Source organism: Protopterus annectens, chromosome 7.part0 (assembly GCF_019279795.1).
Source record: "Protopterus annectens isolate FY-2018-M chromosome 7.part0, PAN1.0, whole genome shotgun sequence".
Taxonomy (NCBI): domain Eukaryota; kingdom Metazoa; phylum Chordata; order Ceratodontiformes; family Protopteridae; genus Protopterus; species Protopterus annectens.
The window spans coordinates 456,791,142-456,805,003 of record NC_056739.1 but is presented as its reverse complement, the minus strand read 5'-3'; the positions used below and the strand labels follow the sequence as shown (position 1 = coordinate 456,805,003).

The 13,862-nt window shown below is 44.3% G+C and overlaps 1 protein-coding gene across 1 annotated transcript in view; it reads left to right on the top strand.

The window, feature by feature from the left end:
- POLR2A (RNA polymerase II subunit A) overlaps positions 1–13,862 on the top strand; it is a gene marked incomplete in the record, with an annotated part of 2,048,627 nt that overhangs the window by 1,546,784 nt on the left and 487,981 nt on the right. Inside the window, 1 exon segment of the mRNA XM_044077036.1 lies at positions 5,737–5,841. Within this exon segment, the coding sequence (XP_043932971.1) occupies positions 5,737–5,841 (105 nt within the window).

Genomic DNA, 13,862 nt, shown 5'->3' with positions numbered 1-13,862 from the left:
TGTGTGTGTGTGTGTGTGTATATATATATATATATATATATATATGTGTGTGTGTGTGTATATATATATATATATATATATATATATATATATATATATATATATATATATATATGTGTGTGTATATATATATATATATAATGTGTGTGTGTGTATATATATATATATATATATATATATATATATATATATATATATATATATATATATATATATATATATATATATATATATATATATATATATATAGATATTGCTTCCCATTAGGGGGGCACCTGATATCTGGGGCAAGAAAAACTGATGTAATGGTGTCGGCTGCATGTTTTTATACCCCTGATGACCTGACGTCATGGAAGTGGAGACTGCAACTGATGCAGGACCCAAGACTTTGTTAATCAGGCCGACTGAGGGCAACTGCAAGCAGATAACAGAAATATGACTGCAACAGTGAATACACTCCAACATCTACATTTTATGGTAAGTGTACGCAACTGTACTTTCCTTGCATACTTTTGCTGCGCTGTACAAGTTGGATGTTGATTCTTTTCTTGATGGTTTGCTTTTGAGGCCACCATACTTGCCAAGTGTTTTGCAGGAAGCCACCCAAGAAGTTGATCTGAGAGACTATCCTCTTTGAAAAGAATAGGCAAGATTATCCTGGATACAAAAGTTATATGCTTACCATAACAGTTGGTAGATGAGCTTTGTCTTCATCATAGCTGCCCTGTTTTCCTCTTTGCTGTGTATAAGGAAGGTGTTGATGGGGTATTTGCAATTGTGTAGTTTTCTCGTTTGTTGCTATGAATTTTTTAGCTGACTTCTAAAACTTGATGTAGCAATGAGCGATGCTGAACAGTATGTGATGAGATCTCCCCAGGCTTTATCCATCTGACAGTAGTTAAGAGTCTTGTCTGTTGAAAAAAATTCTACATAGCTCACATAGATCTGTTATAGTAAGAGAATTTCCCTATTCGTTAAAGTCCATGTCTTCCATGTTCCATCTGTGTGCTAGGGTGCTGTATCACCCTTATAAGTTGTGCATGCTGCTTTTTGAAAACCTTTGAATTTAAGTTTATCTTGCATTTTGTAGTAATTTTTCTTTTCACCCCAGTTCATAGGTTCATACTAGGCTATCTGCCCGAGGGCATTTACAAGCCTAGCCCATCGTTTTGTGGCTTACGCCACCCCTTTAGTATGGGGAACTATACCCATTATTTTGCTGTGCCTCTGTCGAGCAGTGACACTGAGGTAATCCCTGGGGTATATCTGCGATCTCCCATCCATTGGTCAAGATTTCTCTTGAACAAGGCCAGCGAGGTGCTCTGCCTCACATGTACCGGGATTTTGTTCCACAGCATAGGGAGTCTTTGGGTGATGAATCTATCCCTCCAGCACGCCCTATTAATAGCTGTGTCGAGGTTTAAGTCTCCCGCCCTTGTGGCTCTGATGGATCTAGATTTTTTGAGGTGAAGCATATTCATCACATCTGGGTTTGACATGGCTTTGTATGTTAGGCAAAGGTCACCTCTGAGCAAGCGGTAAGCGACTGAATAGAGCTGGAGTTCTTTCAGTCGGGCAGCATAGGATAGATTTTGAGACCCTTTATCCTTTTGGTGCGGAACTTTGGTGGCCTCTCCAGCTGCTGCAAGTGTCGGGTCAGATACATTCCGAATGGGGCATTGTACTCAATCATTGGTCTGATGAGTGATGAGTAAAGGGAGACTATAACCTCCCTTGATCTAGATGAGAATCCCTTCATGATAAGGTGGGCAATGTAGGTGGTCTTCCTAACTACTTTAGCTACATGGGTGTCGAATGACAGACTACTATCAACCTGGGTCCCCAGGTCCCTGATAACTTCTTCTGTGCTCAGTGGATTGCCACCTATTTGGTAGCTAGGGGTAACCTTGTTTTTCCCGAAGGGTATGACTATGCATTTTTTGGCATTTAACTTTAGGCCGTGGCTCTGGCACCAGTTATCCGTTTCTGTGAGACCCTTCTGAAGGATATCTGTGTCAGATGTGTTTTCTACTATGGCGCCCAGTTTGCAGTCATCTGCAAACTTTGTCAGCCATAAACCTCCTGTGTTTGCTTGTACTTCGGAAAAGTAGATGCCAAACAAGAGTGGACCCAGGACTGAGCCCTGTGGGACACCACTTGTGACAGGCTTTGAGTCTGACATGGTGCCAGCAACTCTGACCCTGTGGGTTCTGTCACTCAGCCAGTTTGCAACCCATCTTGTGATGTATGGGTTAACATTTAAGCTGATGAGTTTTTCAATGATACCCGAGTGGGGTATTGTATCGAAGGCCTTAGCCAGATCGAGGTAGGCTGTATGGACTGCCTTTCCCTCATCAATGGCTTTGGTGACTGTTTCGAAGAAGTCAACCAAGTTTAAAAGGCATGATCTGCCTTTGACAAAGCCAAACTGGGTTGGATCCAAAGTCTGCAAATTCCCTATGTCTTTATTTATGAGGTCCATTATGATCCTCTCCATGGCTTTGCAGATAAGGCTTGTCAAGCTAATGGGCCAGTAATTTCCAGGGTCGGTGGGGGCACCGCCTTTGTGAAGTGGGACCACAGTTGCAGTGCGCCACCCCCTGGGTGCGTATCCAGGGGTAAGACTTTGATTAAACAGCTGTCCTAGCTGTGGGTTTAATTCCTCATTGAGTTCTGGAGCACACAGCCGGGACACCATCAGGTCCCATGGATGCTGTGTTTTTGCTTTGGAGAGAGCAGTTCTCACTTGGGCTGGAGATGTTTGGGGGCTGCAATCGCTTGGTATAGATATCTCTCCTTTGGGGAGGGGAGAAGTTTGCACTGAACCTGTCAGCCAGTATGTTGGCAATGTCTGTAGGATCAGTAATCTTCACATCATTTTGAACTAGTTCTGAGTATATCTGGGAGTTTCCTCCTAGGTTTCTAACATAGCTAAAGAAGGCCTTATGATTGTCTTTTGAGTCTTTAGCTATTTTTCTCTCAAATTTGCTTTGGATGATTTTATGAGAGCTCTTAGTTTTTACTTATAGTGATCAAGGGTGTCTTACCTTTTCAGGATTTTGCTCTATCTTGCAGTAGCTTCCTACTTTGATTGTACAGTTTGTTTATGGCTGGGCTCCACCAGACTGGACGCTTGCCTTTGGTACAAAGAGTCTTTGTTTTGCTTGGGATTGCCTTATCCATGCAGTCCTGCAGGTGCTGGTAGAAGGCATTTGTAAGTGATTCAGCGGCTTGAGTACTGTTTTCGGCCGCTCGGGGCCTTAAAGGAGACCACACTAGTCTTTAGAAGTGTGAAGTCGGCTTTTGAGAAGTTCTTTACTGTGGTCTTTTTATTTCAGGTGGGGTGGGATGAGGACCTCCAGCGAGATTAGTTTGTGATCTGATCTCACCAGTGAGGGGTATACTTCGGTGTTGAACATTGTGCTCCCATGTTCGTGATGATGAGATCAAGTATGTTATCTCCTCTTGTGGGGATGGTGACTAGTTGTTCCATGGCATTTGAGTTTATGAATTCCAGGAACTTTTGGGCTAGGGTGTTTGGGCTTGAGTAGTGTTCCCAGTCTATATTTGGGTAATTGAAGTCACCTAGTATGATGGTGTTTGGTGATACATTTATCCCTCTAGTGTTTTCAGGAAGGCCATGTGAGGTTCCTGAGTTTGTGAGGGTGGCCTGTAACATGCTACAATTTGCAGAGCAGTCTTGCCTACGGTTAATTGCACCTGGATGGTCTCCGATGCATCATGCGTTGCCACCAGTCTTGAGGTGTGGGTGTCCTTGATGAATATGGATACCCCCTCCTTTCTTGGTATTTTCCTGATTTTGGGGCGGAACGCATGATATGAGGTAAAACCTGATAGCTGGGGTGCTCTCAGGAGCCTTGAACCAGGTTTCTGTCACAGCACAGACATCGATGTTCTCCATACTGAGAAGGGCCTCGAGTGTGTATTTTGAGATTTAGACTTCTGGCATTGAGCAGCATTACCCTTAGTTTTTTCCTTTTTGTGTTCTAGGGTGGTAGGTTTAGAAGTTGAGCCTTGCCTAAAAAGGCACTATGGGGTGGCAAGAGCCTTTGCCAATATCCGAATCCCAGGGTGACAGGTGCAAGCCGCCCCTTGAAGCAGCGTGGCTTGTCCAGCATGTCATCCCAGGCAGACAGATACTGGATCCCCTTTGAATGACACCAGTGTTTAAGCCAATTGTTAAAACTGATCATCTTATCTCTGTATTGTGGCATCATTCTTGGTGAAGGTAGGATACTGCTCAAGGTCTGGGTCATACCTGCCTGGGCTACATAAACAGAGAGCTCCTCAATGTCTCTTTTCATGTAGTCCAAGGAGGTACGTCTCAGGTCGTTTACACCAGCGTGGACAATGACTGAGTCGTATTTGTACCTGCTGTTGAGAGACCTGAGTGCTTGCTTGCGTTATGTGGCGGATTCTAGCGCCCGACAGACAGCTTAGTGTGACCTTCTCCTTACTCAGTCTGGTGAGCGGGACGTCAGTGTGTCTGACTATGGAGTCACCAATGACTAGTGTGTCTGGCATTGTGTTTGGCCTTAAGGGCTGTGACTGTTTGACACTCTGACTGTGAGGTCTATGTGTTGCAGGTGTTGTGTTCTGAGGTGGTGGTTGTTTGGGTGTCTGCTTTGGTGGCCTCTGCTGTTTTGGTAGATTTTTGATCAGAGCCTCAGTATGTCTTTGTGTGTTTATGTGTATGATTTGAGGTTGTAATGGTACTATGTGAGACTGGGTCTATAGTGTGTGTGGTAACCTTCTCCTCCTGACTGGTCTTGCCAGTCCTGTGTTGAGAGAGCTCAGCCTCCAGTTTGGCCGTATAGTTGCATCTCTCGCATGTATTTGTGTTTTGTGGGAGGAGGAGAGGGTTGTCTGTGTACATGAGGCAATTGTAACATTGCCTCAATATTCCCAGGTTCACCAGCTGAGCAGGAGAGGACACTAGCAACTGATCCCTCGACATGCTAGAAGGATAGACAAAAAACTTTAAAAAAGATTGGCAGATGAGTTCCTCTTTTTCCAAGGATCTTGGTCCATAGAGCTGTGTAGGTAGCTTTAACTGCTTGAGTATAGCTCTGGCCATAATAGTATGCAAAGGAGAAGAGGTCTAATTTTGTTCCAAGATTTGTCATTTTAAAATGCTGTTATAAGAATTACATTTATCCAGCTGGATACTAAATAGAACTGGCTGAAGACTGCCCATGTATACTCTTTAGTGTTGTCCTGCTTGAATGACTGCCATAAATTCTTACCCTCTTCTGTTGCCTGTTCAAAGTGGGGAAAACTGCAGGAAAATCTAATCTACATTTTTGGAAAGTGCTGAAAATAAGTGCACACTGTTGAAAACTGGGGTGCAAGCACGTGTGCACTAGTTCCTCTTACTTTCAGTAACTTCCCATGCAGTTTTCCTTTAATCTAACCATTGCTGAAGTATGTTCCAGTGCTAAAATTATTGTGACCTATTGATATGTAGCATTGGATAGAATTGTTTGCTTGCGTGAACTGTTGTGTACCAGGATTCTGTTCTACTTAGAACACTGCACCTTATTTCTTTCTGCTTGAGCCCCATATTTGATGCTCTTAAAGTGTGGTGTGCAACAAATGAAGTAAGTAGTCTGCAGCTTTTTTTTGTTGTTGTTGGAGATCACTGTGGTGAAGACTGATGGAACTATCCAAACACAACATTTCAGATTTTAGTCAGTTTTCATTTTTTAATTGCAGGAGGAGGAAGTAGTAGACAAGATGGATGATGACGTTTTTTTGCGTTGCATAGAGTCTAACATGTTAACTGACATGACACTTCAGGGAATTGAACAAATCAGCAAGGTATGATATCTTTCCAGGTATAGCATGATACTCCATACTGACATTCCTGATTTCAAATTGTGCTGTCTAAAGTGTCTGCAGAGATGTATGCAATGTTATAACATTATGTTGAACAGTGTTTTTTTTTCTCTCTGGCAGAACCCATTTTCAGAATATATCCAGTTGCAAAGTTCCCCATAATAAAATAAACATGTCAAGTAAACAGATCCAAGGGGGAAGATGTTTTTTTTTCTTAAACACAAAGGAATTTGTGTCTTTAAACAAGATACTCGTAGAATGGCAAAAGCCTTCATGAACTTGTTGATGCGATAGACGTCTTTTGAATGCAGTAAGAATCTTGAGTAGATTTTCTACAGCACAGTGGTAAATGTTTGAGTGAACTGCTGGCAAAAAAGCTTGTAATAGCTGAATATGCAGATGGTAACATTGTTGCTGAGGTTGTAAAGCAGTTAATACAATTAAGTTCTATAGAGAGGCAGTACAGTAGCAGGCAATAAGTTATTTTGACTTTTTTTTTTAAAGAACACAAGAGCAAATAGAACAAGTAAATAAAATTGTGATATTAAATGGCCAACATTTCTCAGTTTTGTGCTGACTATGGGGTTAGCACCATGCTCAATATACAAATCGACCTCCAGGTCATACTGAGTGGAATAGTGGTCTTGCATCCAGAAACTGTTCACTTCAATAATTGGCATGAAAAATCAGTACTGTTCAATAGCTGCACTTGTCATGCCCTACTGAAAGGTTAATTCAAATAGAACTTAGTTGTTTACATTCATAGTCCGTGCAACTATTTATTAATGGGTGACAGCTAGTATGGGAAGTCAGATATAGATCAGCTAGCAGTCAAAGCCAAACACCAGTCTGTCAGTTGAAAACGTGTCCCACATGACCCATTTGTCCAGCTTTTTCTTTTTGAAGCAACATTTTCCAAGGACAGGTCAGCTAACTTTACCTTCATTGTGAGATCATGTAGATCTGAGACTTGTGGACCCATAATCTTCCATGAACTGATGTATATTTTGCCACTGTCTTTTAGGAGCTGAAGAAGGAGTTGGTCTTGAGGAAATCTGACAGCCAGTGAGACATAAAACTGGCATAAAGTTCAGTTGGCGGTGATGTAGGATGTCACAGTTTTTTGCACCTCCTACTTTAGTGATGGCAGCCCAGAGCACTTGTACAAAGTAAGAAACCAGGTACCTAAGTTGCCCCATCACATCTCCAGCATGTCTTGGACACCTAGGTACATTATCCCTAATCTCTGTGTAAAACAGATTTTAAACCGGCAGTGCCAAACGGAGATTCCAAATTTGTGCGACCTGATAGCATATTTAGGGTGTAGATTTTTTATACCAAGTTTCCCTATATCCATACAGAAGATGAAGCCAGGGAGAAAGGAGAATCTGATGCATCTTGGTGATTAACTCCCTTTTATGGAAGTTCCCCTTCTCATATTTGTATCTACCATGTAACCCAACTAGGCAAGTCAGCTTGATGACCCCAAACTTTAACGCAAGAGTGCAAAATCTAGAAGCCCACCAATGACCCCTTCCTCTGTCAAGTGAAACTTGTCTTTTGAGGCCAAGATAACGGAGATCCTCTGACCAATAGCTGATCCCAGAATGGTGGTTGCCTAAGGATCTGATGTTGCCTTCATTTGCTCTTCAACCTATGGGTTTTGGATCCACACTGCAGCTCTGACTCGGCCTCATACCAAAGCTGAAGGCTGCAACATCTGAGCTCCTCCCCTACCCATGATGCTCCTCTCCTCCAGATCCCTCTGATCTCATTTGCCACACATTGCTAAGCATCGGGTTCTCGCACTCTGAGCTCCTCAGTGCTGTCTTGGTCAGTGAGTGACTTATGCTGTTTAAGTTAAATTTGTTAGTTGTTGCCCTTCCATTAGCTGTTTTTTTCTGCCTTAGGGTAGTCTTTAAGAGTTTTAAGGTCTTTCTTTCCTCCCTTCCCTACCAGTTTTTATATCTGTATGTATATATATATATGTATATATATATATATATATATATATATATATATATATATATATGTAGATATATAGATATATATATATTTTTTTCGTATATGTTTAAAAAAAATGCCAGCTTCTAGTTTAGAATTGTAGAAACTTTCACTTCTAACTGCTTTGCTTGGTGTGTGTGTTCTTTGCTGCTATTGCTGTTTTTTTCTTTCAGCGTAGCAGAGTCAAAAACCTGCTGGGTTTACGAAGTGCAGCAATTGTGGTCACAAAACCCCACTTTCCAATGCAGAGTCTGAATGCGTCATGTTTGGGGGTAGCTCTTCTGGATTCTGCCTGTGTTTGTGCTGGCTTTAATCAGCAGGCACTCATTGATTGACTTAAAGTTATTTTAAAGAGATTGCTCCCTAGTTCTTAATCACCCCTTCCACTTCAGGGGTGCAGACCCCACCAAGAAGCACAAAGAGTGGAAGAGATCCCCCAGCAGACCACGCCACTTGGGGGGGGGGCGCCTCCTGGCAAAATTTCAAGACCCTCTGAGTCGACAGTTTTGATGCCTATCATTCAGGTCTCCCCTCCTTGCCAGAGCTGAAATTTCTCCCCAAAGCCGTTGACAGCTAAACTAAACCAGAGTCCCCTGTTATGCATCAGCTGAGGCAGTCTTGTAGGACTGCTTCAGTAGTTTCTGTTTGGTCCTCCCAAATCCTTTCAAAGCCAAGGTGAACAGTGTAATGGTCAAATTTCTCAAAGCACAAATTCAGTTGGGGATCTTGCCTGCTCCATTCCCTCTTGGATCCACGAGCAATATTCTTATCCTCACCCCTCTCTCTCCATCTGTGATCTGACTCCAGGTGAGAGTTATCTGGTCCGAGCCTTCATGGAGCAGAGACGTCTGAGCTGACAGGTAAGGTTACCTTGATCCTGTCTCCCTGTCTTGCCCCGCTGTGACTTTCTGAGCCGAATAGTTCTAGGAGCCTTTCCAAAGGGTTGACGTTGGATGCGAAATTTTTGATGCTGTCTCTTCCTCTCTGGGCTTCTGTGTTTGACAGTTCAGCTCAGACTCCTCACTCTGATCCAAGGGTGGTTGGGGTTTGTGGAGCTTCCTCATCGACTGCGTCGGTGGGGGTGCCTGTGGTGTCCCAATCTTCCTCTGCATTCGAGGTGGTGGAGTGGGGTGTCTGCACTCAGAACAGCCTTGACTCTACCTGCTTCAGATTCTGGCCCCCTCCAGCAGAGTTTGTACCTGAGACATCTACTCTGTTCCCTCTGGTACAGCCTGCCCAAAAGGACTTCCAGTCTACTTCCCATTTGGAACCTCCAGAGTCTTCCTGTAACTCCTCAGAGCAACCCACCTAGGAGGTCCCTTGGAAGCACCAGTGCAAAAGGAGACACTTGGATTCCCCTTTGGTATCCTCACAGAGGACGCTGATCTCAAAGGGGGGGAAGGGTCCCACAGATCACCACCCGAGGATGTCTCCTTTGGAGACATGGAAATCCTTCAGCAGAAGGGTGGTTGGTCTTCCAAAAGCCCTAACCCAGAAGAATCAGTGTTTCTGGAACCCTTTGCGTCAGGTCCATCTACTTCTTGGGTGTCCTCACCTCCCACTGTGGACCTCCTTATTGACCTTGTGTCCCGCAGGGCGTGGAAGGAGCCAAACAGTGGAATCTATTCTCAAGAGGTCCGATAAGATCCTTAGTGTCCCTTCTGATCATCCACACTAGACTAAGGGAATCCCGTTGATGCCATGGTGGTTGCTGCTGCCACCAAATACGAGCTGGCCCAGCAGAGTTCCTTTCTATTCCCCTAACAGGGGGTCTAGGGCTTTGGACAGGTTCGGAAAGCAGGTTTATGCTTCAGCAGCCTTTGTGTTGAGCGCGCTGAACTTGGCGCACACAACCAGGCTACAGTGGGACTTGGAGAACTCTCTAATTCTGTCCCAGGGTCCATTTCTGCCAAGGAACAGAAGACCTTTTCCTCAAGAATGGCCACCCTGAAGTCCATCTCCAGTGCGTCCATGAGGTTGTTCTCCCATGCTGCAGAAGGTGCCTCATGGGCGGCCGAATCAGGCATTGCCATCTGACACCATGCCTGGATGTGGCTGTGTGATTTTTCAGAACCCTGTAAAAGGCGTCTGTTGTCAACTCTCCCTTCAATGGATTGACACTTGGGTCTACCAGTTAGACACACACTCCCAAAGTGAAAATGACAAAGACCTTGTCCACTGTCTGGATATGCTTCTGTATCCATTGTACATGTATTCTGTACCCCACAACGGACCTTTTCCAGGAACCAGCGTAGAGGTAAGTTGTGGTTCCATAAATTGCAAGGTCCTTTTTAGGATTTACAAGGGGATCTTTCTCCCAGAGGCAGAGGGGGGAAATGGTTTATAGCAGATGCTACCCTCTTGGCAGCGGGGGTCCAATGAACAGGGGTCTCTCTTTTCTCTGACAGACCCAATCAGCGATCCTGAGGGTTGTCCGACTGCTCTACTCTGGAGACAGTCAGGGGATGTTTGTCTCTATGCCCAACAGCCTAGGAAGCCATCTCAAAAGATTATTAGGTGTTGTCATATCCAGAGGCTGTTCTCTTCCCTTTGTCCAAAACCCCTCACCAAGCAAAATCCTCCCCAATGTTCCACCCAATCAGTGGGAGGCAGCAGCACTGGAAATGATAAAGCAGCTGTCAAAAAGGGTCCTCCAAAGTGTCTCACCAGACCAATTCGTTTCAGACTTTTACTCCAGATTCTTTAGTGCCCAAAAAGACTGGGGACCTCAGACCCATTCTGGATCTCTCCTCTCTAAACAAGTCTGTTGCCAATTCAAAGTTCCAAATGGTCACAATAGTCCATTCTGCCCTTCCTGCAGAAGGACATCTGGATGTGCTCTATAGACCTTTAAGGCATGTGCTGTCACATCAAGATAAACAGCCACTCCAGAAGTTATCTCCACTTCAGGCTGGGAGACTCGCCAATTCCTAGCACTGCCCTTTGGTCTCACCGCAGTCTCCAGGGGGTTTACCAAATGCATGGCAGTCGTGGCAACTCACTGAATCTCTGAGGATTCTGATGTTCTTCGTCTTCCATTGCTGCAGTCCTTACTATTGGGTATAGTGGTCAGCGCATGACCGATGCAGAAGCAGTTTTGCGAGTGCAGGTTGGCGTTCTGAAATATTTCATCAGAGTTGGGAACATTTTGGTTTTTCTTGCCTCAGTATTTAACCGGATGTCAGAAAAGTGAATAACTGTATTTCTTGTGGGAAACAAATACCTCATAGGGATTACCATACATTATGTATACCTTGTTTAGGGCCTCGTTGTTGGTTGCCGCTCTTGTGCTAAGTTTAACAAACGCACTATTAAGAGGAGGTTAGACTGTGCCAGATTAGTGTTTGGGAAGCGTTGCAATTATAAAATGCCGTCGGATGCTCTAGGGTTGATGAACCGCAGTCCCGGACGTCGGTTCTTTAGATGGCTCAGTGGAGCCAGAGGTTTTGCCAGGAGTTTCTATAGAGTCTCAGGCAGAAACTTTACTGTTACAGGATGTACCCTCTCAGGAGGCAGGCCAGGCTGAGGGGCTTCTCAGGTAACTATTCTTCCCTCTCTTCCCAAAGTAGTTAGAGCCTCTCCTTCTGTTGCCAAAACTTCTTTTAGAGGTAGGCCAACTTCAGCTTCAGTAGGGGCTTCTCCTAGCCTTCGGGTTCTGTACCTAAGAAACATATGCTTAAAATGGCAGAAGATTTGATTACTATGATTAGAGGTTCTATGGGCCCTCCTGATAAGAGGCCTAGAGTGGAACCAGAGTTTGACAGTTTTGAACAGGGTTCAGGGGCTTCTGAATCTTCTGCGGAAGATTTGCAGGAGTATCCTCATTATTCTGATTCTGATGTGGATGATGCCACTCCTTGGCTTCTCCTCCTGAGGATTTTTCATTTTCAGAGACTCTGCATTCCATGAGGGAGCACTTTAAATGGGAAGGCCAGGATTACTCTGATTCCAGGAAGAGGCTTAGGGAATTCTTGTTTTACCCCAGCATAGGCCCTTAGCTATACCTCCTGTGTTGAATGTGGTGGAAGATGTTTTTGCAGAGGCTTCCCTGAACCCTGATTCTTTGCCTCCTGCTCCTGTTAAACCTGATAGGTACTATAGGGTGCCGAAGCTCATAAGTATTTGTTTAAGAGTCCTAGGCGGACCCAGAAACTGTTTCTCAGGGGCCTAAAGGTGTTAAGGCCTCTGTGGTTAAAAATCCTGTTCCCACTGACAAAGAGGCAAGGCGTTAGATAGGTGGGGTAAGAAAGTGTATACTTCTTCCACTCTAGCCATGAGAGCGTTGAATTGTCAGTTTCACATGCTGAAATATCAAAATTATCTCCTTTCACAATTGAAATCTAAGGTGGATGCTTTGGCGGAAGGTGTTGATTGTAAAGACTTGCTGGATTTAGTTTGTGTCTGAACAAGTGGGCAAGCATTCTTTGCAATGTGGTTTTGATGCTGTGCAGGCCTCCTCGAGGGTGGCTGCCACTAGTTCTGTTCTTCGGAGGCATGCCTGGTTGAGGGATCAAAATTTGGCTGAGCATGTTAAGACAAGGATTTTGGATGCTCCTTTACAGTCTGATGTGTTGTTTGGTTCACCTGTGGAAGCAGTTTTAAAGAAAATGGAGGACAAAGCTAAGTCTATGCAAACTGTTAAAGATTTTTGCAGGTACAGCCACCAAGTTTAGTAGAAATTGGCCTGCTAAGGGGTGGACATATCCTGCTTATGATTCCCAGTCTAGGGGTAGGTCTAGACGTGGTAGGGGCAGGGCTCAAGGTTCTTTTAGGCCTAGAACAGGGAGTTCACCTGCTCAGACTTCTGGTGAGGGCAGGGGTCAGTCCTTAACAGACCCAATGACCTGCCTTTTCAACTGCCAGTAGATTCTCGTCTGGCAGCTCCTTTGGAAAGACAACTGTCTCTTTTCAAAGGAAATTGGGATTTAATTACTCAAGACAGATGGGTGTTGGACATCATTCTACCAGTCCCTGTGTCAGAAAGGGGCCTAGGATTTTATTCTCGCATGTTCCTAGTACCAGAGAAGGGGAACACGTGGAGACTGCTTTTGGATTTATCTCTCCTCAACACTTATCTGGACATTCCCAAGTTCAAGATGTTGACGTTACAACAGCTTTTACCCCTGCTGGGCAAAGATCACTGGATGGTAACTTTAGATCTCAAGGAAGCTTACCTTCATGTGCATATCAGGCTAAGTTACAGGAAGTATGTGCGGTTTCAAGCTGGAGATTCTCATTATCAGTTCTCTGCATTGCCCTTTGGCTTATCTACTGCGTCCAGAGTATTCACAAAGGTTCTGGCTCCAGTGATAGCTTACTTCAGGCTACAAGGACTTCAAATCTATCCTTATTTAGACGACTGCCTGATTCTGGCTCAAGAAAAGGAAGACCTTCTACAGCATCTGGAATATCTTATAGCAGTGCTAAGATGCCTAGGGTATTCTGTGAACGAAATAAAGTCCAGTCTAGTACCCTCTCAAGACTTGTGCTTTCTGGGTGTGAGACTGAATACAGCAGCCCAGATGGCCTTTTTAACCCCGGACAAACAAAAGAGTCTGTCACTTTACTTCCATCAACTATCTCATCAGTCTGTGCTGACTGCAGAGACAGTCCTTCAAGCATTAGGGTTCATGGCATCTTGTATTCTGGTGCTTCCCAATGCCAAACTGCATATGAGGAAGTTACAATGGTATCTCAAAATGTATGGACACAGCACTGCCAGGATTTAGACACTGTCATTCAAATAATACCTTGCCTTCAAAGAGTATTTTTGTGGTGGGCTCAGGAATGTCACCTAAACAAGGGACTCTCTGTGACCCGCCAGAGGCGAGTCAGATTTTACCGACAGATGCCTCAGACATTGCTTGGGGAGCTCATCTAAATGTAAAGTGGATACAAGACAAGTGGCCTGCCAGACTACAGCATCTACATATCAACATAAAGGAGATGTTAGCAGTCCAGTTCGCATTGCTGGCTTTCAAGGAGTTACTTCTTCCAGG